Below are 23,364 nucleotides of genomic sequence, written 5' to 3'. Positions count from 1 at the left end.
AAGGTTGCAGGTTTGATCCCCGGTCAGGGCACAGATGCAGAGACCTCAGTTACTGTCCCGGGTTCAATTTCAATCCCAAGGCCGGGCGCATGTGGGAGGCAACCAATCAATGTTTCTCCCTCACACTGATGTCTCTCTCTCTTTCTCTCTCCCCCTTCCTTTCTCTAAAATCAAAAACATCCTCAGGTGAGGATTAAAAAAACAATTCGAATGTCCCCATGTTTTTCAAACTTCAAGTTGTGACTAAGTGCAATCACAAATCAATGTAGAGGGTATTCTGCATATTTTTAAAACTGAAATAAAATACCAGAGTGCATCTCATGCATTTAATGTCAGCACTGTTTGGTGTAACTCGCTTCAGCTTATATGGTTTAAGTACAAGTATACTCACCTGTAAAACACCAGCAGCATGGGGAAATGGTGGTTAACACTACAGTAACTTTGAGGTAAGCGGTCTTAGAGAAAGATACCTAAACAGGGCCTCTCTAAGTTAAAGCAGCCCACACCTTGTGTGTGTGAACCTGTTGGTGCCTTATTCAAGGAGTAGCATAGGCTGAATTACAAGAGAAAAAAAGACAATCAGAGAAAGTGGGAGAAAAGATTAGGACCAGAGCTAAGAAGTTGGGACAAAAGGCAAAAACAAAACTGAACAGTTAAGCAATTCAATAGAGAAAACTGGTATTACATTTTTAAAATTTTATTTATTTTTATTTTTATTTTTATAGAGAGGGGAAGGAAAGGAGAGAAGGAGAGAAACATCAGTGTGTGGTTGCGTCTCACTTGCCCCCTACTGGGAACCTGGCCCACAACCCAGGCATGTGCCCTGACTGAGAATGAAACTGGCAACCCTTTGGTTTGCAGGCCCACGTTCAATCCACTGAGCTATACCAGCCAGGGCTGGTACTATATTTTTGATGCGAAAAAAGTACCTGGCCAGAGAAAGACCAAAAAATTTTAGAGAAACAGAATTGACAGATTCCATTTAACAACAACAAAAACAAAACCCAAAGTTAGTGATTACATGCTGTTCATGATACTTTCAGATTATGATAGTGTCTGAATATTTTCAGAAACTTCCAAATAACTGCTCCATCCTCCCTTCTCTTACCCTCAGTGAGGCAGACAGCTAAAGATTTTAAAGATTTTAAAATCTTCTGGGAACATTTTTTTCAATCCTTTAAACATTTAATAGTTTTTGAATATCATGCCCACTCAATAGAAATAAATAAAGGGTCCAGCACAAATCACGCCCCTCTTTTATCACATAAAATCTTTTATTACAAAATCATAAGCATGTAATTCTGTAATAGAACAATATCACACTCAAGCACACCATATGGCATTTTAGGTGAAATGTTCAAATCTCGTGACATTCACGTACCGTACCAACCACACTCAATTGTGTTACTTCTGCTGGACCCTGTACATTGAAGGAAGACTGGATATCATCTGCCAAACCCTCTTCTGCTGTGCACATGAGGAGGTTACCATTGAATCAGAGATGTGATACACAATTATTCCAGAACAAGGTGGGCAAACTAAGACCTCTGGCTAAATCCAACCCTTCGTCTGTTTTGTATAGCCCGTGATCCAAGAATGATTTTCCATTTTCAAGGGGTTGAAAAAATTCAAAAGAATATTTTGGGATACGTGAAAATTATATGAAGTTCAAATTTCAGTTTCTGTAACGTTTTACTGGAACACAGCCAGGTTCATTCATACTGTATAGGGCTGCTTTCTCACTATAAAGAGCCAGAGTTGAGTGCTTGCCCCCCCAAAGCGTGAAATGTTTCTGATCTGGCTCCTTTTAGAAAAATGTTTGCTAACCAGTGTCCTAGAACATGAGGGCTGACTAGTTTAAACACCCTTTCAACTCTCTTCCCTCTCCAGCTCCGCCCCTCCTCAGCTTTGGTCTCTAACAATCCTGGGCCCCACAGGAAGGCAGAGAGAGTATTATAATGAATTGTATGGTATAGAAAACAGGGTCACCATGCGGTAAATTTCTATGCAAAGTAACATGAGTGGTTCTGCCACCGAATAGGGTAACATCTGGGTACGTTGCCCGATTAGAAAAGTGGACATCACAGCGGCAACTGCACAATTTCGTTTGAGAATCACCATGGTCACTTGCATGAAGACACTTGGAAAATATTAAAAGCATCAAGCGTTCCACGGGGTGCTTTTGCAGGGAGAGCCTCTATCGGAGTCTGGATGCAGACTGAGGTTGAGGTTCTCTTTGCACGTGGCACCTCGACCACGTCCCCCCACCCCATCCCTTCTGCTCCTGGCCCTTTTGGCCTTGCAGCCCGCTTTCTCCTCACCCCAACGCACTCCTCAGGGGCTATCAAGTTCCCAGGCAGAGCAGGGCTTAGCAAGCCAGCTGGGGTTAGCTTAGAGCAGCTCTCCCCAGCATCGCCAGCTTGGGGTGGGTTCCCTTTGAAACCCTCTTAGTTGATAAGAATGACTCAGCAGGGGGCCGGGTTGGGACAGAGACAAGAATGCCAGTGCAGGGACAAAATCTCCTGAATATGAGAGACCATAAATCATCATCTGAAGGAACCAAATGCGTGAACACACGAAAATGTAATTCAAGTCAGCTCCGGGCAGTTGACGGCCTGTGCCAGCACAGGCCGCAGGTTTCGCCTAACAGAGAGATCGGTAGTCTTCTGCAGTCAGAAAACGCCCAGGGCCTCTGCAAAAAGGACCTCTTTGCCTTCGACAAACCCCACCTCAGCTCGACTGAGTCCCAGGAAAGGGAGAGAAACCTTCCGGGGTGCACAAAATTGCATGCCCGTGGCTATCGTGTAGACTTTGAGGGCACAATAATCTCTCCAGACCAGAAACCATTTTCTTCTCTCGGGTATTTCGCTCGGCTAAGCGATGGAGTCTCACTGTCCCCTTCCCATCCCCCAAACCCCGGCCTAAGCAAGCAACCACGCCCCGTGGCCCCAGGGCTCGCCTCCGGGGGGATCGAAGACCAAGCGCAGCCAGCGAGCCGCGCCACCATTCGCCCCACCCCCGCTCACCCCCGCGCACCCCCATCCGCCCTCGCGCCCAGCCCTGGGAGCGTCGGGCGAGTCCTCGCGCCTGCGCCTCGCCAACTTCCTGCCGTAGAACGCCCCGCCCACCCCCCAGAAGCCCGCCTACGAACGCCCCTTGAAACCTGCCTGCCGCACGTCATTGGTCGAGAGAACGTCGCTGTCGGCTCCCAGACCCGCCCCTCCACCGCCTCTCACTTTTCCCAGAGCGGGTGCGCCTGCGCTCAGCTGCCTGGGCGGGCTGGGAGGCGCGGGTTGAAAAGTCTCGTTCCAAGTTTGGAGAGAGAGAGAAGAGCGTCTCAGTCCTCGGTACCCGCGATCGGGGAGGAGGCGGGCGAGAAGGACGCGGCGTCTGGGGAGCACCCAGGCCATTAGACGGAGCTCAGGCTTCGAGAACTAGAAGCGTGTGGCGCGCCTGGGAAAGGCAGGAGCGCCTGCGGCTGGACTGCTCTTGACTAGCGAGGGGAGTCAGGAGGCGGCGAGGGGCGAACAACCCGACGCAAGATGGCGAGTAAAGAGAGTAAGAGGCCCCGCGGAGCGGCGCGCGCCGGGGCCGCGGGGGGCGGCGGGCGCGCGAGGCCGCGGCACGCGCCGGAGAAAGGCGCGAATTGGCGTGCGGGGCAGGGGGCGGGGCCGGGCGCGAGGCTGGGCGCGCGCCTTGAGGGGCCTACGCGGGACGCGGCTGAGGCGCTCGGGGCTCCAAGCACTTCCGGGACCGGGCGCGGGGCCCCGGGTTGAGCCCCCCTTTCCCCTCCCGCCCCCCTCCCTCCGGCGGCGGCGCTCCCTTAGGCGCCCTCGGCCCCCGAGCGGAGGCGGCCTTCGCCGCCGGAAAGCGGGCACGGCGGCTCCATTCACGCGCGCGCACGCGCGCGCCGACCGCCTCGGGGTCGCGGCCCTTGTCCGGGGGATTCTAGAACCCGCCAGCTTATAGCTGCCTGCGCTGGCTTCGTGGCCGCGGAGGCCTCTCCCTGGGGGATCGGGGGGGCGCCTCGATGGCTTTCTGCTGCACGTGGATTTGTCTCCCTTGGTGGGTCGTGGAGCCCCTCTACAGACAGTTCGTCATCTTAGAACAGGTGCGAACAGCTGTACCCGCAAAACACTGTTGGTGTTCGCGTAATTAATTGCCCAGTTCTGTACGTGCCCGCGGCATTGACCTCAAAGTGCACAAAATCAGCTTCCTCTGCATGCTCTGGAAGAGCAGTTAGTTGTTTGTGTCCAAACCAGAGGGAAAGGTAAGGAGTAGATTAGGTGTGGCCATCTCGAGGTGACCTCTGGTACGTGTCCAGATTTTGACTTCGATCATTCTCAGCCACTTAATTTCTCCCGATTTCAGTGTTTGAAGATACTGTGGAGGAGCGTGTCATCAATGAAGAATATAAAATCTGGAAGAAGAACACACCGTTTCTCTATGACCTGGTTATGACCCATGCTCTTCAGTGGCCGAGTCTTACCGTTCAGTGGCTTCCTGAAGTGACTAAGTAAGGGTTCCTGGCAACTTATTTTGCACAAATTTAACTGTCGTCCTGAATTTCCTACTTGGGCATTTTATACGTAGAACATAAGCATGTGACAATTTAGCCCTTGGATGAGGAGGCAGGTGACTTGTTTTCAGAACTAAAGTAAGTGATTTATGGAATGATTTCTGAGGCATAAGTACGGCCTTGAAATGGGAGAAAAAACCTGTTGTGAGATTAGTAATATTTGTAGGATGCACTAGATATATTTCACATTTCTTGGGCTTAAATATACAACAGCATCTCTTTGAGCCCAGACGAATGGATTTCTTTTCAACTTTATTGAAAAATAGCATATGTACAAAAAACTGCATAAATCAGAAGTATATGGCTTGATGAATTTTTTACAAAGTCCACACACCGTTGTAACCAGCCCCCCACATGAATACATTTTAATTGGCAAAATGGGGAAGAATTTAACAACAGTTCACTGAAGAAAAAGTGTTATTGACCTAGAATATGGAATACACTTTGAGGTCGCTGTTTGTCTTCATAACAGTGTTCTTTTTAGCTATTTCTAAAATTTCTCTGGTAATAATTGCTGACATTTATTGAGCTCTTACAACAGGGCCTGGCACATCTATGAAGTTTTATGTCCTATTATTTGGTTTAATATTCAAAACAAGTACTTTGATTACATTTTTATCATCCTTGTTTTATCGATGTGGAATTGGGGGCTAAGATGTTAAGTAATATGCCCAAGATCACACAGGTGACAAGTGGTGGAGGGGGCTTTCAAACCCAAAACAGGTAGCCCCAGAGTTGAGACAATCCCTGCATTAGAGTACCTTTCTCATATACTTGGGCTTTTTCTAATAGGAACTTGGACATGTACTTAGAAGTGAATTAAACTTCGATATTGTGAGCCTATAATTTAATGGAGATTAGTCGAATTCTAATCTAGAATGAGACTTTGCAACAAATTATAAAAATAAGGGTAAATTTTATATAAAATTACTCATAATGGCAAGATATTCCACATGAGAACATTGACTTCCATACACATAGGGGCTTCCATTGGGGTTCCCAAAAATCTCAATGTAAATATATTGATGTAGGAAGAGTAGCCACAAACTAAACAATGGAGATTTCTAAGCATTGACTTTAAAATAACTTTGATCATCAACTACTTACAGGTATTCATGTGCGTTTGCCTTTTTGTACCTTCCTGTTAAGCGGATTTAAAATTTTAACAACTTAATTTACATTCTCTTAGATCTCTTTGACCCACGGGGAAAGGAGAAAAAGAGGTGGGGCTTTAAGGATTCAAACCTGAGTTTGGATCCTGTCCCCTGCTTCTTAGTAGCTTTGTGAATTAGGGTAAGTTGGTCAGTCTCTATCCCCTAGTTGTCTGGTCTGTAAATGAAGGTGCTGATGGTGCTGGCTGCCTACGTTTGAGGGAATTAAATAAGATCATGCATATTAAGGTGCTGATGCAGAGTAAGTATACAGTAAATGGTGACTGATACTGATTCTCCCACCCCTTTCTATTCCAAAATAGTTTGTTAGGTAGGATGGAATAACTCTGTTTCTCCATTTGGAGTTCAGTGAAAGCTGCTTACTGCAGTCTTTTGTAAATGTTACCTATAACGTGTCCTGTATAAAGATTTTTTAGAAAAACAATCTCTCTGTTTTCAGCCCAGATATTGCTTTTATGTGAATACTTAAGAAATTAGCAGAAAATACTTGAAATTAATGTACTCTGGGGTGTTCTTTGCATACAAAGAAGTGAGATCTGGTTGTGGGACGTTCATTGCCTCTGGGAATGCAAGGAAATACCAAACAGCCTGCATTCTTGGATGATGAAGATGGCTGTGTGTGCTTTTCAGGGTTCTGTTAGGGGTATGAAGGGAGTGTGATTGTGTTTTGTCACTATACAGAGCAGTAGAAATGTTGGCTGCTCTTACGTCTTTGAGGAACTACTTCCTACTCAACCTCATAAGACATTCTGCCTACATTCAGCATGCTCCTGAATGATTATTTGGACTTTCTGAGCTGTTGACATTAAATTGAGTGAGGTAATTGATTTGGCTTTGTAAAATTTTTCATTTAGTATCAAATTATTTTTTAAAACTGGTTGGTCATTATTTTACATCTCTTATTAACTAACTTTTAAAAAGATTTATTTTCAGAGAGAGGGGAAGGGGATAGGGAGAGAAACAGTTGCCTCTTACATGTCCCCAGTCGGGGACTGGCAACCTTCTGGTTCCCAGGCTGGTGCTCAATCCAGTGAGCCACACCACCCAGGCCATTATTAAATAACTTTTTAAACATATGCGACTATTTTACTCTCTACCCAAAAAGCTTTCTAGTCATTCAAATTCAGTGGTACAAAAGTGTGTAGAGTGAAAAATGCCCTCCTTCCCCATTCCCTATTTTCTAGTTCTCTTGCCCATTGTTTACAATTTCTTGTGCATTCTGCCAGCATGGAGTGCATACACATATCTTCCCTCCATAATTTTCTTATCCATGGAGTCAAAGTGGTCAAAGGATTTTGGCAATGAAAATGGACAAGGTCTTTTATCATTAGTCTTCTGTAGCCTTAGATGTATCCAGTATTGGAGGAAAATAGTGTAATATTGATTGGTTCAGGAAAATAGGCTTCTATTTTAATGATGGAGATGAAAGGATTCATAGTAAAAACAAAAATCCTACTATGATTAAGGAAACCATAATCATTCAGCTTTAGAGTCAAGAAGAATTTTTCAGATCCTCCAGCCCATGTTGGGCGTGTGCTCCTTAGAAAGGTCCTGCAATGTGACTTTTTTCTGTTGGTCTTAGTTTTTTCTGCTTAAACCTATAAAATAACAAGTCACTTCCTTCCTTTTATGTCAGCCCTAACATTGCTTTGTGGTGCCTCCTTTCTCTCAAGCATTCCTATTTCTTTTCAAATGGTTCTCATGAGATATATTTAAGTTCCCTTTCACATTGAACCCCTTTTCCCTATGATGGTTTCATTTCGTCTAAGTCCTCCTGAAGTACATTGCCTAGAGCCTAATTTTCTAAGTGTAGTTTTCCAGTTAAAAATAAGTAGGTGAGTGAGTGCTCATGTGCCTTGCCTCCCCATCCCCATGTAAGTTCACCTAAGATGGAATTAATTACCCTTTTTGATAACCACATTATATTCTTGGCCACTGAACATACATCAGCTAAGACTCACGTTTTTTTTTTTCCAACAAGCTGCTATTTACTTGGCCATGGTGGCCTTATTCTGTTCTTGGATTGTTTTTGTGTGTTGTTTTATTTTTTTTTTTTAAACCTTAAGCCAAATCTTGGTAAAATTTCATCTTGTATTTTTTAGTTATTACTAAATTACATGCCTAGAATTAACCCTCAAACCCTTTTTAAAAAAATAAACTACTGAATCCTTTGTACAACTGAAATTGAGAACCAGGTAAATAGCGTAATTTATGTAGTGTTGGGGCTCGGAGCCCTACTTCTTTGCCCTCCTTACTGAGGTACAGCTGTGGGGCACAGATGAAAATTGCTATTCTAGATAATGCAGAGGGGAAAGCATTTGTAAATAGATAGATAAAAAATTAGTGCTTGGACCAGTGTGTCCAGAGGAATCAGGTTCTTGAGCCTCAAAGTTAGTTTCCATAGAACTAGGTAACAAAGACACACACCTCCGCCCTGTAAATTTGAGAACGCCCATTTCACAAACTTCAAGCACCGTAAACATAATGGTGGGTTTGTCACATCGTGCCATTTGTATTTATAACCTGCTTTTTAAGTGAAGGCCCACAGGGAAGTTGTGATTTAAGAAATTGTATATAGATCATTTTAGTTTGAGCCAGGATTTAAACAGTTTTTCTGACTCAATGCCTTACTCTTTCCATTCTACCTTGTTGTTGCTTACTGGGAAATTAGAAACATGTAGTGGAAACTGGAAGATATTTTTTAGGCAATGTCATGATTTATAAGTACAGGGATCAGCGATGGACTGAATTTCTTAGCAACTGATTTCTTGTAGGATTAGTGTGACTTACTTTCTTTTCCAAACAGACCGGAAGGAAAGGATTATGCCCTTCATTGGCTGGTGCTGGGGACTCACACATCTGATGAGCAGAATCATCTCGTGGTTGCTCGAGTCCATATTCCGAATGATGACGCACAGTTTGATGCTTCCCACTGTGACAGTGAGAAAGGTGGTAGGTATACCATATATTCCAGAATTGGTGTTTCAAGGGAGTATGCCTCTTTCTAATTCATGTTATTAAAACTTTATACTGATACCTCTTTTGGCCCAGTTATTTAACTGCTAGGACATTATCCTACAGAACTGCTTGCCACAAGAATTTCACAATAGCATTATTTGCAGGAGAGAAAGAAAAATTAGGATCAACCCAGATAGTAGTTTATAGGAAATTGCTTAAACACATGATGGTTTATTTGAAATATTGTGCAGTAATTACTAAGAATGTGATAAAATCTGTATACAATGGGATGGAAAAGTGTCCAAGATATATTGGGTAACTGATGTATGCATAGAATAAATTCAGGAGGCATATATACCAGTTTTATCAGTTAATAGTGGGGTTTTTTTTAAAAGATTGTATTTATTTCTAGAGAGGGGGGAAGGGAAGGAGAAAGAAAGGGAGATAAACATCAGTGTGTGGTTGCCTTTCACGCGCCCCCAACTGGGGACCTGGTCTACAACCCAGGCATGTGCCCTGAGTGGGAATCGAGTCAGCAACCCTCTGGTTCACAGGGCAATAATGGTTTTTTGTAATGGAAGCTGTTGAATTCCTTGTGTTTTTTTCCCCTCCAGTCAAACATACATTTCCCTACTTTGATACTCCCACAACCACCCAAGTTCCGATGATTTTATTAGGACTCACAAGATTTGATAACAAATTATACTAATGGATAAAGCTTGTTACAATAAAGAGTACATACAGAACAGAAGCAGCAGGAAGAAGATTCGCATCAGGGAGTCCAGGGAAGTTTGGTGAAAGTCTTGTTCAGGGCTGCACAGGATGTGCTTTCTCTCTGGCAGCAAATGACGGATGCGTGCCCAGGGAAAACCCATTCGAGTGTCAAGGTCTGAGGCTTTCAGGGAGGGCTGGTTTCATAGGCACATCCTGTCCTGCTGGCAACCAGCCATGACACAAATTCAGGACCCCAATAATGAAATCAGGAGCATGTCGTCAATGTTGATATTTGTGCGCAGTAACCCTGACAAACTGGTACAGCACGGTCCATTGCTCCAGGTGTACACCAGAAAATCATCAGTCCAACGGTAATATAAAGAACATTCTGAGGTCAGTCACAGTCCCAGTGTCCCTCAGAACTGTGAGGGCTAAGCAACCAGACCTGGTGGGTTAGTGTTTTCCACACAGCCTCAAATGGTTTAATAGATCTTAACATTTTCCACTATTTAGGGTTTTTTTTTTTCTTATTGAAAATATATTACATTGTAGTTCAAGTTCCTCCAACCACTACCTCCATTTCTCCCGCTCCAGAATTCATCACCGTCCTAGTTAGTGTGCCATTTCAACTCTGTATTTTTATTACTCATGCAGTAGTGAATGCACATAATGTTTTACAGCTTGTTTTTTTTTTTTCATTCAATATTACATCGTGTACAAGGGGGGACCCAAAAAAGTGGAATTCATTTGTAAGAAATTGTGTGTGTATTCTTCCATGTTTAAACTTCAGTCACCTTCAAAGTACTCTCCATTTGATGCAATATACCTATCAAGAAAGTTTTTCCACTGCTCAAACCAGTTTTCAAACTTGTCAATTCTGATGCCTTTTATGGCTTCTGCCATTTTGTGTTCCATCTCTTCCACATCAGCAAAACGTTTCCTTTTGAGGACTTTTTCATTCAGGGAAATAAACAAAAAAAAGTCTCTTGCATGAATAGGGAGGGTGGGACAGGGGATCATGCCGTTTTGGTCAAAAACTGCTGAACACAGCGTGGTGTGGGGCAGGTGAGCTTGTAAATCACCCATTGTGAAATGGGCAAACTTACTGGAAAAAAGTCTTCAAAAATAAATGCACTGAAGTCAAACGCAGCCTCTCACGACAATGCCAGCTGCTGCACTGATGACAGATGGGTTCCTAGAATACAACACTTGCCTAGCTGGGGGAGCCTGTATTACAAGGGGCTGTCATCCCCCTACAACCTTATGCCTTAGTTTTGTGATTTTTCTTACAATCAGAAAGCTTTTTAATGGCTTTAAAATCAATGACTGAAATAATTTTAACAGCTATTTTCTGTTACGATATTTTTAGTGGATACTATTTATCATTAAGATAGCGGTTTTTCAAACTTTTAAAAAATTTTTTAAAGATTTTATTTGAGGGAAAGGGAGGGAGAAAGAAAGAGAAGCATTGGTGAGAGGTGTTGATTGGTTGCCTCTTGCATGCCCCCAAATGGGGACCTGGACCACAACCCAGGTATGTGTCCTGACCAGGAATTGAACTAAGAAACCTGTCAGTTTGCAGGACAGCACTCAGTCCACTGAGCCACACCAGCCAGGGCTCAAACTTTTTTTTTTAAGTTTGAGAAAACAAAGCCCGGTGTTCAAAATCTTAGCTAAAAACCGAATTTTTTTAAATGACAGTTGTTCAGTTTGTTTTAGCTAAAGGAGTTGGGGAGCTTGAATATCTTGATAGAAGAAAGGTGAGAAAAAACCCTTGGAGTCCATGGGGGCAGAGGCAGGTTTGGAGTGAACTCTGGAGGTAGGAGGTGAGAAGACAATCCAGAGGGGTGGTCTTGGCGGGGGGCGGGCACAGTTCTTTGACAGAGAAATAGATGATTTCATGTGGTTGTGTGAGTGTGGGTTGTATGGAATGGGAGATCATTTTCAGCCATAAGGAAAATAGTAAGTTAACGTTTGCCATAGAGAAGAATGGCTAATTGTGACATTAAGTCATGGGAGTCCATGTTCATTAAGCATTCCCACATAGAAAGAGCTGGCTGAAGCGGAGAAATAGTGTACTGCTTTTGGTATGTTTTCACCAGGTCCCAGCCAGTCTGTTTGACTTGTTACCTGCCTGGCTCCATTAGGCATTTGAGTTAATGTCCCCTGACCAGAGAGACACAGGGTGAGCTAAAAAGGAATATGCACAGAAGTAAGATAGGTCAGGAAAAAAATAATAATTACGTGAAGCCTACAAATTTTGTGTGTCAGCAGGTAATTCAAATTTTTATGAGCACAAAAAAGAAAATGTTCTTGTTTGCTGTTACCTGCTTAGATGTTCTCTACTTGTATTCTATCATCTTGCTGCTTTCCAGACATTATGATACTTATGTGGCTTTGTTACTTTTCCAGGGCCTTTTTAATAACTATTTAACACTATAGGCTTATTCTCAAACCTGATACAGAGGTTAAGCCCTCTCTCTGGTTTTAGCGTTGGCATTCCACTAGCAGTTGAACCTAGTATGCTGGTAGAACCAGCATGTATGTGTGCCTTGGGTTTGGGCAGGGATTAGTTGGCATGGATATGCTATTTGAAGATATTTCTGACTTGAGATGCAAGGAGGGTGTTTATACCTTCCCTGTCTGGATGACACCTAAAATAAGATGTTCATTCACTGCAGTGTTTCCAAATGAGTTGTATTTGCACTGAAAGGCTAAAGTGTGTTTATTATATGGTAATTTGAATTTTAGTGAACAACTACATCATCTTCAAAACTGTAAGAGGCTGATTTTTAATTGTTTTAAATCCAAGGTGGAATTGAATTAACTTGCATAAAATAGCTCTCAATATTTTCCAATGCAAGTGGGCTTTGGGAATAAATTAATTTGAAGTGGCAACGGAACCCATATTTTTGTGTTCTCTCTCAGTTTGTGTTGTATTCTGTTATGTTAAAATCTGTTGGGTTGATCAAATTGACTTGTGGATTTTAGTCATAAGTGTGTTCATTTCTTTCCTCTTACTTTAGAATTTGGTGGCTTTGGTTCTGTAACAGGAAAAATTGAATGTGAAATTAAAATTAATCACGAAGGAGAAGTAAACCGTGCTCGTTACATGCCACAGAATCCTCACATCATTGCTACAAAAACACCATCTTCTGACGTGCTGGTTTTTGACTATACAAAGCACCCTGCTAAACCAGGTAAAAAAAGGGGGGGGCATTGCTTAACCATTTTTCTTGATACAAAGTAATTGTTTTGAGGTCATTCAAACTACCATACACTGTAATTTTTCAAGGTTTAAAAATTGTGTGGATCCAATAACCACTCTCAAGTTGAGTGATTTAACAGAAGGAACTCACAACAGGTTATGCTCCTAGCAGCAAATTATATGGAGCAAAAGCAGGAGGAAAAAAGTACAGATCGGGCAGAGTCCATAGAGGTCAGGCACAGGCTTCTGAGTCCTTCCCTGCTGTGGCCACACAGAACTTGCTTTCTCTCTAGCAGCAAATCACAGGGGCATGTGCTAATTTAATTTCTCTGCCCAGAGAAGCCCATTTGAGTCTCAGGGTCTGGGGGTTTTATGGAGGTCTGCTCATCTAGGCACATCTCGCTGTACAACCAACCAGTCATGGTAAGGGAAACTCTGGACCCCAACGGTGAAGATAACATCATGAATCTTGCTCAACGATCCTACAAGTCTTGAGAAACTACCATAGCATGCGGCAGTGCTCTGGGTGTACATAACTTCATCATTTAGTGACATGAAGACTTTGAGGGTCACATTCCTAGGAGCTGGCTAAGGGTCAGTCATGGTTCCAAGGTTACCTCAGAGGCATGCAAGGACTGAGCAAACAGACCTGCTATGTTACCTCTTTCCTCACAAAAAGATTTTTAAAAATTGACCCAGGGGTGAGGCAGGTTGTCATTGCGCAAATTTGTAGGATAGCTAGTTTTCTGTTTTTTGTGTTAGAGCTAGTACTAGGTTTTGCAAAGGAACCAATTTTATGGTGATGGGACCTGGTTTGCATTGAGTGTTTGAAATAAAGCACGGAGAACATCTTTTCAAGGCAGCTTTGGGTCAGACCAAGTCCTGGTGTGTGTGTAGTGCTTTTCCAAGCACAAATGTTATGGTTCACTCAGGTGAGGCTTTTCTCTTACCGATTCTGATCAATAGATAATCAGTAGTTAATGTGTTTCTTTTTTTCTTTAGACCCAAGTGGAGAATGTAATCCTGACCTTAGGTTAAGAGGCCACCAAAAGGAAGGCTATGGTCTTTCCTGGAATTCTAATTTGAGTGGACATCTGCTGAGTGCATCTGACGACCATGTAAGAAACCTATTCTTCCTAATGTGCTCACATACTGAGAGTTAAAGATAGTGTCATGGGCAGCTCTGCATTGCAGGAGCACTGGATAGATGAAAGGTTTTGTTAAGTGTACAGTTCTGTGGTATGTAGTGTGATCTTGAAGCTGTGAAATCATCACCACTATATAATTCTAAAACATTTTCCTCAAATATCACAAAAAGAAACTCCGTACCCATTAAATAGTCATTCCGCAATCCCTTCTTCCCACAGCTCCTGGCAACCACTAATTTATTTCCTGTCTCTATAGATTTGTGTATTCTCGGTGTTTCATAGAACTTCCATCATATAGCACGTGGCCATTTGTATCTTTCTATAGCTGAGTAATATTTCATCATATGGATGTACTGTAGTTTATTCATTTATCAGTTGAACATTTGGTTTGCTTCCACTGTGGAGCTATTTTGAATGATGTTGCTGTGAACATTTTTATACAAGTTTTATGTGGACATATGTTTTCATTTTTCTTCAGTAATTAATTACCTGGGAGTAGAATTACTGGGTCATATGGCAACTCTATGTTTAACCTCCTGAAGAACTGCCAGATTGTTTTCCAAAGCAGCTGCACCACTTCACATTCCCACCAGCAATACCAGGGTTGTAGTTTTTTCCGTGTCCTCACCAACACTTGTTATTGTCTGGCTTTTTGAGTATAGCCATCCTAGTGGGTGTAAAGTACTATCTCACTGTGGTTTTGATTGATTTGCATTTCCATGATGGCTATTGAAGTTGACCGCCTTTCCATGTGCTTATTGGCCGTTTGTGTATCTTTGGAAAAACACGTATTGAAATCTTTTGTCCATTTGTAAATTTTGTTTTGTTGAGTTCTAAGAGTTCTTTACGTATTCTACAAACAAGTTCTTTATCAGATATACGATGTGAAAATTTTTCTCCCATTCAGCTCAGTTGGTTAGAGCATCGTCCCATACACCAAAAGGTGTTGTGGTTTTGATTCCGGGTTGGGGCCCGTAGGACAGGCAATCAGTTGCCTGTCCTCTGTTCCTTACCCTCCCTCTCTCTAAAAATCAATAGATACATCCTCAGCTGAGGAATAAACAATTATTTTCTCCCATTCTGCGGTTAGTTTTTTCACTTTTTGGGTGATGTCCTCTGCAACACAAAAGTGTTTAATTTTCAGCCCAGTTTATGTCTTTTATTTTATCACTTGTCCTTTTGGCATCGTATCTAAGAGACCACACATAAACCCAGAATCAAAAAGATTTACACCTATATTTTCTTCTAAGAATTTTATAGTTTTAGCTCTTAAATTTAGGTCTTTGATTCAGTTTGAGTTAATTTTTGTATATAATGTGAAGTAGAGATCCAGCTTCATTTTCTGTATGTGGCTATCCAGTTTTCCTTGCACCATTTGTTGAAAAGACAAATCTTTCCCTATTGACTTGCCCCAGCATCCTTAATTTAAATTATTTTAACAATTAAAAGTATCACGCAAACTCAAAGGGGTCCCATTAATTTATTGTAGGTTAATATTTGTAGCATTCTTGCCACTAACAGCCTCAGATCTTCTTCATGGCTCACACACTGAAAGCAGAAGATGCCTTTGACCAAAAGCCAGTAATAGACTCCTGTAACTTGGCCACAGTTAGCATTACATGTTAGCTTTTTGAGAGTGGATTCCTTGCTTTCCTTAGTATATAACCCTATGCCCAGAACGGGGCCTGTCACATCGAAGACTTTATATTTTCTGTTGACAGTATTTTTTGTTTGCTTTTTGAACTGTTGAGTGTAGTTAATTGCTCCATTCAAGATTCTTTAGTTAAAGCAACCAAAACTGACTCTGGCTGATTTAAACAAAAGGAATTTATCAGAAGGGCATTGGGTGAGGTACATAGAATTGCTGTGACGGGTGGAAAATGGCCCGGAAAAGAGGAGAGGCCAGCAGATCGGGCCAGTGAGGATGTCACTCTTGCCATCCTGGAAAAGGGATGTTGTGTTCCCCCACCATCAGAACCGATTCTCCCCAGTCTCCCAAAGTCCTGCTTGGACTGTTGGAGCCTGTGTCACATTCCTGCTTCCCTCATGGTGGACACGAGAGAGTCTCCCAGACACCATTCAAAATAATAGTTGACGTTTCCCAAGGGCTCTGCATTTGCCAGGCAACTGCTAACCTTCCCAGAATCCATCCTTCTGAGGTGAAGAGGAGGGGTGGTAGCAAGAGCTCTACTCGTTCCTTTCTCTCCAGTGCATGTGAATTGTGAGTCAGTGTGTAAGTATCAACAGAGACTAATGCATATGTGTGATTTCTTTTTGTTGCTGAGAAAATAGCTCTTACTGGGAATTAGCTTAGTTTCAGAAATTCTTTCAGATAAGAAACTGATTTAAAAAGAGATGAAGCTGCCCTGGGCAGTGTGACTCAGTTGGTTGGGTGTTGTCCTGCATACCAAAAGGTTGCAGGTTCGGTTCCTGGTCAGCGTACGTGCAAGAAGTGACTGACCAATGTTTCCCTCCCTCTCCTCCTCCCTTTCCCACTCTCTGAAATCAGTGAAAGAAAAAAATTTGAGAAAAATAAAAATATGAGGCTATTACCAGTGTCCGTGGGATTAGTGTAACTATACTTTAATGGAATTAACTCTTATTTTATACCATTGTCTGAGAATCATTGCCCTATAGTTTGTGGTATTGTTTTCATAAAAACTTGCATCTTAACTTTTTTTGTGATTGGATGTCAAGAGAAGACTCAGATCCCAGAGCCTGCGGGCCCTGTGACCTCTCTTCAGGTTTGCTCTGCTGATGTTTGGAGGAGCACACCAAGGGGGTCTGTCTGCAGGCCCCAAATGGCCTCTCAGAGTAGCCCAGTAGGGCTCTCTGGGATGTTTACCTGTCTGACTCCCTGATGCCTGTGGTGTTTCCTGCTGTGAGAGGCTGGTTCAAAGACTTTTGCCTTTCAAGAGGCACATTGTTGTTTTATCAGCTTCCCAGCCCAGCATGAATTTTTAGGATGGGCATAATCTTTCCAGTGGATACCAAATGCTGGGCTCTCAGTGTTGTGGAATCTGGTCTATATGAATTTTAGATACTTAACTGAATGTATGTAGGTAGAAACTCTGAGTGTCCTTTGCCTGCCAGCATGCTGTCTCCCCCTGCCCACTCCCATTACAGTATATTTTCTTTACCCTTCGCATCTCAGGTCATGGAAGCTATGCCCATACATTCTACTGTTTGTAAAGCTTTACTTTTGTTAATATTACTCTTCCTCATGTTTATTTCTAATGTTTATATAGTTTTGTTTCTACTGAAGATCTTTTAAATAAGATGTTACCATTTAAATTCAATCTTCTATGGGTTTTTTATGTGTTTTTGTTCTTTTCTTCCTCAGACTGTCTGTCTGTGGGATATAAATGCAGGACCAAAGGAAGGCAAAATTGTGGATGCTAAAGCGATCTTTACTGGCCACTCGGCTGTTGTTGAGGATGTGGCCTGGCATCTGCTGCACGAGTCACTGTTTGGATCTGTCGCTGATGATCAGAAACTTATGATGTAAGGTGGACAGTTCAGTGGGGTCTTGTTATAGGGATGTCCTGAATGACCATCAGTTTATGGTCGCCTGTGGTTTAATTTCTTCTTTTTAAGTTATATCCTGGCATTTGAAAATGAAAACAGCTATAGCGAGGTATAATTTACATATAATAAATTGCATGTATATAATGGTCTTTTTATACAAAAGTTACGTTGCAATATGAGTGGACCCAATTTTTATTTTAAAAAGAAAACAAGTATGTAAATGTTAAGAAATGGTGTGGAGGTAAGCATCAAAACTGGGATAAGGGCGACTTTTTTGAAGACGAGGGAGGAGAATGAGTATATCAGTGCATGGCCACAGGGCTGCATTCATCCGCCTGGAATGCTGTTTATCTCAAAGGAATACCTGAGATAACTAAATCAAAAGACTGAAATCACACAAGGCTGGGTTGCAGATAGCAAATTGTCACGTTATTGACTACATCTACATCGGCAGCATTTTCTGTATACTTGAAATAGTTGATATATTAAGACAGGAATCTAGTAAACAAGAAACGAGCCCTAGTTCATTCTCTGTGGATTTAGAACATATCACTTAGTGGCTGGAAGTCCAGATTGCCAACTCTAGGCATGAGTTGTCTCCGAAGGGGTGGGCGTCATGGTGGTGTGGAGTGGTGCTGATGAGGAAATGAGTTTGCCGGCTGAGAAGTTGACGGGGTCGAGTGACCTCCTCTTGTGCTGTGTGCCTTGTACTTTTGTGTTTTAGATGGGACACCAGGTCCAATACCACCTCCAAGCCAAGCCACCTGGTGGATGCCCACACCGCTGAAGTCAATTGCCTGTCATTCAATCCCTACAGCGAGTTCATTCTCGCAACTGGCTCTGCAGATAAGGTTTTTAGTTTTTGCATATTTGCTGTTTACCAACCTAGTTGTCTCACACTAATCAGATATTTTAAAACTCTTAAGGAAAGGGCAAAATTTAATTCCTTTTCATGTTATTTTTCTTCAGACTGTAGCTTTATGGGATCTGCGTAATTTAAAACTAAAGCTCCATACATTTGAGTCTCATAAAGATGAAATTTTCCAGGTATGTGAGTTTTCTGGTGTACCTATGTCATGTTTTAGTAACTCTTGGTAGGGGGAAATTAAATTTTTTTCTTTTATATCATGGCCTGGGACTTTTTTTTTAAAGTTCCTCCTCTATTGTATAATTTAACTAGTGGAAAATAACTTGGATGTTTTTGAGAAACAATTAGTCCAGAAGTAGAAGAAAAAGCCTTGCAAAACAGTATGTTTAAAAGTGAAATCCAATGATTCTCCTGTTAAGGTATGCCAGCATGGTGTCTCCTCTAGTGAAAAAATATCTTGTATGTGGTCTAAAATAGAGATTTGCTTAGGTTAAGATATAGTTCACTGAAATTTTTAAAAGCTTCTGGGATGGCCCTGGTTGGTGTGGTTCGGTTGGAGCATTGTCCCATAAACCGAAAGGTCATGGGTTCAATTCCCAGTCCGGGCACATGCCTAGGTTGCGGGTTCAGTCCCTGGTCGGGGTGCATACAATGGGCAACTGGTTGATGTTTCTCTCTCTTCCCCTCTCTCTAAAATCAATAAGCTTGTCCTTGGGTGAGGATTAAAAAATAGTAAGAGTAAAAACTTTTGGGATGGTTTTTGGGCCCCCTAGCTAAGTTCCTCTATACCAGGGAGTGCATCCTTTCTGGGGGCAAGCTGAGGAGATGGGCCATTTAAGAGCACTTGAAGGAATTGGACAAGAAGGGTAAGAGGGCTGTAGGCCAAGGAGAGGATACAGAACACACCATGGGAAGATACTGAGGATTAGGACAATCTTCACAAACCTAAGAGTGGATGATTCTTTGCATTTTCAAATATGTATTGCTAGGTCCACTGGTCTCCACATAATGAAACTATTCTGGCTTCAAGTGGTACTGATCGCCGCCTCAATGTGTGGGATTTAAGGTAACTCAGAGTCTGGTGATGAGAAACTGCATAAATATGCTAATCTGGAAGATTATGTAATTCATAAATTTAGAAAAGCAATTTGCTAACCCCAGTTTTATAAGTTGAATATTAATTCTGAAGTACCTTCCTGAAGAGTCTTTGTTCCATAAAACAGAAGTAAATCAGCAAATGTGCTATAATATACATTTATGCAGTGTTTTATTTCTCTGTGATAGTCAGGCGTGAGGTTGGAGGAGGGGTGCGTTTGTGTTGTAACATCCAAATGATTATATGGAAAAGACTTTTGCTGTAGAAAGGGGCAGTAGAGGTGTTAGCTGTTTATGTCTCACGGGATTTCTCAGGGATTATCTCCCATTTGCTCTTCTGGACTTTGATCGATGCACTCAGCAGATGAGCTCATGCTGTGGGTCCTGTAACTGCTGGGGACATACTTAGGAACAGGATAAGCACAGCCCCTGTTGTCAGAGCTTATGTTCTTCTGGGGGCTCATTGTATGAAGAGTTTTCTCTCAGTTCTGAAAGTCGTTGGCTTTAGAGTGGCCATTCCACGAATTTCCAGACCAGTTTCCTTTTTTGGGCCTGAGCCTTTGGAGCCATTAATAAGGCTGCTCAGTTATAATACATACTTCTCCTTCAGATACTGTTATCTTATGTGTAAATCTTTAAATTACCAGTGAATAACTTTTTTCTTGCCTGTATTAAATGTATTATGTTGAAGTGGACTGAGTTTTTCGTGCATTAAAACCAAAGCTGCCTTAATTACAGGACAGTAGAACCCATCCTTCAGTGTAGGGGACAGAGACAGTGAAGAATAAAATACTGGTATTGTAAAACTTCTAAACATCTAACGTTCTGTGTTCTTATGAAAAAAACTGTGGCCGTGATAGATGCTTAAAAATGTAGAGGGCCTTTAAAGCAGATATTTGAGTATATTTGAAAACAATTTTAGTAGTAAAATTAGAAACCTTAAACCAAAAATAGATGGTGGTTGTATGAGGTAGTAGAGCAAGGTTTGATGCCCTGGCGATTGGATTGTCCCTAAAAGTACCAATAAATGTATAATCTCTTAAAATTCACTTATGACTTGCTTACCATTAAAATTACATTAGATAAAATTACAGATTCAAATGGTCAGTGTGTTAGCAGTTACACTCTTCAGAGGGGGAGGACAAACCCAATGTCTAGCAGTCCCACATGTTTAGTTTGTTTCATTGGTTTTATGGGAAGGAACAAAGTCTGTCACTTCACTTGGAAGGTTGTGTATTTTGGCTGTTTTTCCAGCAGTTATTACTAGCAAAGTCCACCTTTGGGCTAGAGAAGCAGATAGGGCTGATAAGTGGTGTGTCATTTAAGAGTGATTTCACTGTTGGGGACTGCTAGCAGATTCTACAAATCGAAGTATTTAAGAAAAGAAAAAAAACTTATTAACTCTTCACTGGCCTGCACATCCCATGAAGTTGGTTTGTTGTCCTGTCTTCAGGTCTGTGGTCCTGACGTGTTACTGCTTCTCACGCCTGGAAAGAAAAAGGTGGTAAAGAGTGAAGTGTAGGGGCCGGCATTAGTTCTTCTGCAGACATTCTATGTGCTTTTCACCTTTTAATTCTAGAGCGGTGTAAACACCACAGTAAAAATACTGAATTTTAATATTTATTAATAATTTGTACCCTGCAGCTTCAGTTATAAACAGCTCTTACCCATTTCCAGAAAGTAAGCACCCCACCCTCCCACCAAGTGATACAAAAGCTCTAATTGATAGCAGCATAGAAATGTTTTTCCCGTATGTGTGTGCTGCAAGAATTTCAGTAACAAAGGCATTATGCTCTTTCTCGATAGCAAAATTGGAGAAGAACAATCAGCGGAAGACGCGGAAGATGGGCCTCCTGAACTCCTGGTATATGTTGGCTTTCTTATGCAAGATGAAATGTCACATGCAGATTGGATTCTGTCATTGATCCATGTATATGGAAAATGAGTCAACTTCAGATTCTAGCTCTTGATGATTTCCAGTTGGAGGTCTTGGAGGTCGTTGTGATTGGGGTTTGACATTTACTTAAAATAAGAACTAGAACCCAGAAGGTTTTTGCCAACGTTTCATTAATAATAATTTGAGCTCCTAGAAAATAGTATATAGTAACTCCTCATTGATTTCTGAGAGGTTTTTTGCGGGGGTGGCGGGGAGCAGATGCTCACTTAGCAACACTTAATACTTTCTAACAGTATGGAAAATTTTTCATGACTGGATTTTTAAAGTTCACTGCCCAGAAACTACACTTTCTTGATCTTGTTGATGCCAGCAGTGCCTGCCCCCCTCCTGTCGCTAATCAAATCATCTCATCGGCCCCTTGAAGGTTTATGTGATGGTGCACTAAGCTGGTACCATCCTCCCTCCAAACTGCAAGACAGTCACACCCAGTCCCATTGTTGCAAGACCGATGCTCTAAAAACTAACGTTTAACGTAAGATGTGACACCTTGGCCCTTTTTGTTGTTCTTATTAACAGTTTATTCATGGAGGACACACTGCGAAGATATCAGACTTCAGCTGGAACCCCAATGAGCCATGGGTCATTTGCTCAGTGTCTGAGGATAACATCATGCAGATCTGGCAGATGGTGAGCTAAACTGGTTTTCCCTAAATGATTATGTAAAGGAGAGATTTATTAATGATATAATGTAATACACTTCACACACCTAGGTATATATTGTATCAAATATTTATAGAAAGGAAACAATCTTCAAAAAACCTTTTTCCCTTTTAATGGCGGTCTTTAGTTCAATGTGCTCCTGTCAAGTCAGGAGAAATGTCTGTGTGTGTCTATAAACACACAGGTATAGACACAGCATGCGCTCTGATGTTCAGGATTATTACTTTTCATCAACTGGACTCTTGGTGGCAGTGCTCTGTGTCTGTTGTCATAGGCATGGAGGATACGGGAGGCAAGTGTCAGCACGTTCACATGATACTGAGTTCTCTGAAGATTAGCACTAAGTCACGACATCTCTAAGGTGCTGAGGTGTTAACTCTTATAAACCTCAGGGCTCTCACTCCCTCTAAATAACGATTAAAATGCTTTTGGGAACACCTTTTATGAACAGTAATTGAAATAGTGCATGGGCTGCTAGGGATATTATACACTGACCTGCCTTTCCTCATTAAATTTGTTAGAGCCTTTGGGGAAAAAACACAAAGAAAGCTAAATAAACCACTTGAAAAATGTGTCCATTTTCAACACTGAAACATTGACCTGTGCATCCAAAAATCTGGATAGACAGAATTTATTAAATGCTGTTTTTATAATCTTGTCAATATAATGGAAGGTTTTACCTTACGAACTTATTTGGTTGTTATCTCCAGGCTGAAAACATTTACAATGATGAAGAGTCAGATGTCACAGCATCAGAACTGGAGGGACAAGGATCTTAAACCCAAAGTATGAGAAAGGTTTCTGTTGAATGTAATGCTAACCATGAATGCTTGGTTTATCAAGCGCCAAAATAAGCATTGTATAGTAGGAAATGTTAAGTGGGATGGCATATGGCATTCTTTACCTTCTGATTCTAGCACTTTCAAGTGAGCTATTGCGTTCTGTATCATATTGTAGCTTTTAGGGAAGAAAGAAATGTTGCTAAGAAAGAACATCACAGGCATTTTAAAATACAAGTAGCAGGGTACTGCTTTTGATTCAACTATTTTAAGTTCTTGTTTTCTGAAACCTAAGTGCTTGCTGTTCCCGAATATGCAAGAATAACTTTTACACTTTTCCCCCCAACACTTGTTGATTGGCTTTGCAGAAAATAAAGTTTTAAAATAAAATTTGTTTTATTCTTTCAGAACCTGGATGGGGGGGGGGGTGGGTAGATGTATGTGTGTGTGTGTGTCTGCCTTTCTTATGAGGAAGCTGTTGCATACGTACACTGAGCTCTCACTGAATCTTCCCATGGTACATGACAGTATCCTCAATCCAAAGGTGGGAGAAGTTAGGTGTCTACTTTGTGTTTGGTGCATTTGTAAACCTAGAACTACCTTAACTTCTATGTTATTTGACCTATATCCTAGTTGTGCCTTAACTTTGGCAGTTTTAAACAAACATTAGGTCCACCCCTCACCCACACACACACAAA

At 41.8% G+C, this 23,364-nt stretch overlaps 1 protein-coding gene and 1 long non-coding RNA gene across 2 annotated transcripts; one reads left to right on the top strand and one right to left on the bottom strand.

The window, feature by feature from the left end:
• The first annotated feature begins 3,179 nt into the window (after positions 1-3,179).
• RBBP7 (RB binding protein 7, chromatin remodeling factor) lies at positions 3,180-23,056 on the top strand. Its single transcript, XM_028522438.2, has 12 exons — positions 3,180-3,558; positions 4,372-4,516; positions 8,558-8,703; positions 12,450-12,623; positions 13,634-13,749; positions 17,123-17,283; positions 18,032-18,158; positions 18,277-18,354; positions 19,165-19,241; positions 21,077-21,134; positions 21,744-21,854; positions 22,598-23,056. The coding sequence occupies exons 1-12, from the start codon at positions 3,543-3,545 to the stop codon at positions 22,664-22,666; spliced, it is 1,278 nt and encodes a 425-aa protein (XP_028378239.1). The 5' UTR covers positions 3,180-3,542; the 3' UTR covers positions 22,667-23,056.
• On the bottom strand, positions 5,897-18,339 carry LOC118498591. The gene is made up of 3 exons (XR_004901084.1): positions 18,208-18,339; positions 6,994-6,997; positions 5,897-5,908 (listed from the first exon to the last, which is right to left on the bottom strand). It is a non-coding gene; the product is annotated as an uncharacterized LOC118498591 (long non-coding RNA).
• Positions 23,057-23,364: the final 308 nt, after the last annotated feature.

This window comes from Phyllostomus discolor, chromosome X (genome assembly GCF_004126475.2).
Source record: "Phyllostomus discolor isolate MPI-MPIP mPhyDis1 chromosome X, mPhyDis1.pri.v3, whole genome shotgun sequence".
Lineage (NCBI taxonomy): Eukaryota > Metazoa > Chordata > Mammalia > Chiroptera > Phyllostomidae > Phyllostomus > Phyllostomus discolor.
The sequence above is the reverse complement of the archived record's forward strand: the minus strand, read 5'-3'. Positions and strand labels throughout refer to the sequence as shown.